The following is a 4005-nucleotide window of genomic DNA, read 5'->3' on the forward strand; positions in this document are numbered from 1 at the left end:
GGGATTTCCTGGATATTCCCACTTTTCCCGGCCTGTCCTTAATCCTGATTTCCTGGGATTTTCTGGGATTTCCCTGGGATTTTCCAGGCCTGTCCTATATCCCAATTTCCTGGGATTTCCTGGATATTCCCACTTTTCCCGGCCTGTCCTTAATCCTGATTTCCTGGGATTTTCTGGGATTTCCCTGGGATTTTCCAGGCCTGTCCTATATCCCAATTTCCCGGGATTTCCTGGATATTCCCACTTTTCCAGGCCCATCCTAAGTCCTGATTTCCCGTTTTTTCAGGCCTGTCCTAAATCCTGATTTCCCGTGATTTCCCGGATATTCCCACTTCCCCAGGCCTGTCCTAAGTCCAGATTTCCCGGGATTTCCCTGGGATTTTCCAGGCCTGTCCTAAATCCCGATTTCCCGGGATTTTCCAGGATTTCCCTGGGATTTTCCAGGCCTGTCCTAAGTCCCGATTTCCTGGGATTTTCTGGGATTTCCCTGGGATTTTCCAGGCCTGTCCTAAGTCCCGATTTCCCATTTTTCCAGGCCTGGCCTAAATACTGATTTCCCGGGATTTTCCTGGGATTTTCCAGGCCCGTCCTAAGTCCCGCTTTCCCGTTTTTCCAGGCCTGTCCTAAATCCCGATTTCCCGTGATTTCCCGGATATTCCCGCTTTTCCAGGCCCATCCTAAGTCCGGCTTTCCCGTTTTTCCAGGCCTGTCCTAAATCCCGATTTCCCGTGATTTCCCGGATATTCCCGCTTTTCCAGGCCCATCCTAAGTCCGGCTTTCCCGTTTTTCCAGGCCTGTCCTAAATCCCGATTTCCCGTGATTTCCCGGATATTCCCGCTTTTCCAGGCCCATCCTAAGTCCGGCTTTCCCGTTTTTCCAGGCCTGTCCTAAATCCCGATTTCCCGTGATTTCCCGGATATTCCCGCTTTTCCAGGCCTGTCCTAAGTCCGGCTTTCCCGTTTTTGCAGGCCTGGCCTACATCTGCGAGGGGCTGCGGGAGCAGCGCCGGGGGCTGGTGACGCTGGTGCTGTGGAACAACCAGCTGAGCCACGCCGGCATGGCCTACCTGGGAATGACCCTGGTGAGAATTCCCGCCCGTTCCCAGCGTTCCGGAAAAAACGCTGATTCTTTTCCGGTGTTAATTTGTGGATTCCCGGGGTTTTCTGTTGGGTTTCTGTTGAGTTTGGTTGGGTTTCCGTGGATTTTCTTTGGTTTCCATTGGTTTTTCATGGGTTTTCCGTGGATTTTCCTGGAATTTTCCATGGATTTTCTTTGGTTTCCATTGGTTTTTCGTGGGTTTTCCGTGGATTTTCCTGGAATTTTCCATGGATTTTCTTTGCTTTCCATTGGTTTTTCATGGGTTTTCTGTGGATTTTCCTGGAATTTTCCGTGGATTTTCTTTGGTTTCCATTGGTTTTTTGTGGGTTTTCTGTGGATTTTCCTGGAATTTTCCATGGGTTTTCCATGGATTTTCGTTGATTCTCCATCGATTTCCGTGGATTTTCCTTGGTTTCCTATTGGTTTTCCATTGATTTCCATGGCTTTTCCATGGATTTTTCTTGGTTTTCTGTTGGTTTCAAGGGGTTTTCCATGGTTTTCACATGGATTTTCCATGAATATTCCATGGTTTTCTGTTGATTTCCATGTGTTTTTCGATGGTTTCCGTTGGTTCTCCATGGGTTTTCCATGGTTTTCCATTGGTTTTTGATGTGTTTTCCATGGATTTTCCATGGGTTTTCCATGGTTTTCATTGGTTTTCCTTGGGTTTTCCATGGATTTTCCTGGGAATTCTATTGGTTTCCATGGCTTTTCCATGGTTTTTCTATGGATTTTCCTTGGAATTCTATTGGTTTCCGTGGGTTTTCCATGGCTTTTCCATCATTTTCCATTGATTTTCCATGCGTTTCCCATGTGTTTTCCATTAATTTTCCATCAATTTCCATGGATTATCCGTGGCTTTCCATTGGTTTCCGTTGGTTCTCCAAGTGTTTTCCGTGGCTTTTCCGTGGATTTCCTTCGGTTTTTGTTGGTTTTCCGTGAGTTTGCCGTGGATTTCCATGGATTCCGCTTAGTTTTCCATTGGATTTCCATGGCTTTTCCATCAGTTTTCCATGGATTTCCTGATTTCCGTGGATTTTCATGGAATTTCCATTCGTTTTCCCTTGCTTTCCCATGGATTTTCTCATTTTCCCATGGATTTTCTCATTTTTCCCATGGATTTTCCCATGAATTTCCCCATGGATTTTCCTATGGATTTTCCCATTTTTCCCATGGATTTCCCCATTGATTTTCCGTGGATTTTCCCATAGATATTCCCAAGCATTTTCCCTAGATTTTCCCATGGATGTTCCCATGGATTTTCCCATTGATTTTCCCATGGCTTTTCCGTAGATATTCCCATGGCTTTTCCATGGATCCCCATGGCTTTTCCATGGCTTTTCCCATTTTTCCTTGTATCCCCATGACTTTCCCATGGCTTTTGTCGTTTTTCCCTGAATTCCCATGGCTTTCCTGTGGCTTTTCCCATGGCTTTTCCATGGATTTTCCCATGGCTTTCCCATGGCTTTTCCCATTTTTCCCTGAATTCCCATGGCTTTTCCCATGGCTTTCCCATGGCTTTCCCATGGATTTTCCCATGGCTTTTCCCATGGCTTTTCCCGTGTTCCCAGCCGCACACGCTGAACCTGGGCCACAACGCGGTGGGGAACGAGGGCGTGCCGAGCTTCCATGGCTTTCCCATGGCTTTTCCCATGGATTTTCCCTGAATTCCCATGGCTTTTCCCGTGTTCCCAGCCGCACACGCAGAGCCTGGAGACGCTGAACCTGGGCCACAACGCGGTGGGGAACGAGGGCGTGCGGAACCTGAAGAACGGATTGATCGGGAACCGCTCCGTGCTGCGCCTGGGCCTGGCCTGCACCAAGCTCACCTGCGAAGGTCCCGGGAACGCCGTCCCGAGGAATTCCGGGCGGGCTCGGGAGAGTTGGGAGGGGGTCGGGAATTTGGGATGGGCTTGGGAAGGTTGGGGTGGGCTTGGGAAACTCAAGTTGGGCTTGGGAAAGTTGGGCTTGGGAAAGTTGGGATGGGCTCGGGAATTTGGGATGGGTTTGGGAAACTCAAGTTGGGCTTGGGAAAGTTGGGCTTGGGAAAGTTGGGATGGGCTTGGGAAAGTTGGGATGGGCTTGAGAAGGTTGGGATGGGCTCGGGAATTTGGGGTGGGGTCGGGAGAGTTGGGAGGGGCTCAGGAAAGTTGGGATGGGCTTGGGAATTTGGGATGGGCTTGGGAAACTCAAGTTGGGCTTGGGAAAGTTGGGCTTGGGAATGTTGGGATGCGCTTGGGAAACTCAAGTTGGGCTTGGGAAAGTTGGGCTTGGGAAAGTTGGGCTTGGGAAAGTTGGGATGGGCTCGGGAATTTGAGATGGGCTCGGGAAAGTTGGGGTGGGGTTGGGAGAGTTGGGGTGGGCTTGGGAATTTGGGATGGGACTTGGGAGAGTTGGGAGGGGCTCGGGAAAGTTGGGATGGGGTTGGGAAAGTTGGGATGGGCTTGGGAAAGGTGGAATGGGTTTGGGAAAGGTTGAGGGTGGGCTTGGGAAAGTTTTGATGGGCAAGCTTTTTACCCAATTCCCTAGAATTCCCCACAATTCCCAGGACTTCCCAGGATTTTTTTCTCCCCAAATTCCCAGGATTTCCCAGGATTTTTCCCCCCAAACTCCCAGATTTCCCCCCCAAACTCCCGTATTTCCCCCAAACCCCCATATTTCCCCCCAAATTCCCGTATTGCCCCCCCAAATTCCCATTTTTCCCCCCAAACTCCCAGATTTCCCCCCAATTCCTGTTTTCCCCCCCAAAATTCCCAGATTTCTCCCCAAACTCCCGTATTTCCCCCCAAACTCCTTCATTTCCCCCCCAAATTCCCAGATTTCCCCCCAAATTCCTGTATTTCCCCCTCAAACCCCCAGATTTCCCCCCAAACTCCCAGATTTCCCCCCCAAACCCCCAGATTTCCC

The 4005-nt window shown here is 49.7% G+C and overlaps 1 protein-coding gene across 1 annotated transcript in view; it reads left to right on the forward strand.

Annotated features, from left to right (window-relative positions):
* LOC121340722 (protein phosphatase 1 regulatory subunit 37-like) overlaps positions 1 to 4005 on the forward strand; it is a gene marked incomplete at its 5' end in the record, with an annotated part of 16657 nt that overhangs the window by 3373 nt on the left and 9279 nt on the right. The window contains 2 exon segments of the mRNA XM_041413657.1: positions 847 to 1081; positions 2794 to 2935. Coding sequence (XP_041269591.1) covers positions 847 to 1081; positions 2794 to 2935 — 377 coding nt within the window.

This window comes from Onychostruthus taczanowskii, unplaced genomic scaffold, assembly GCF_017590055.1.
Source record: "Onychostruthus taczanowskii isolate IOZ18803 unplaced genomic scaffold, ASM1759005v1 scaffold422, whole genome shotgun sequence".
NCBI classification, from domain to species: Eukaryota; Metazoa; Chordata; class Aves; order Passeriformes; family Passeridae; genus Onychostruthus; species Onychostruthus taczanowskii.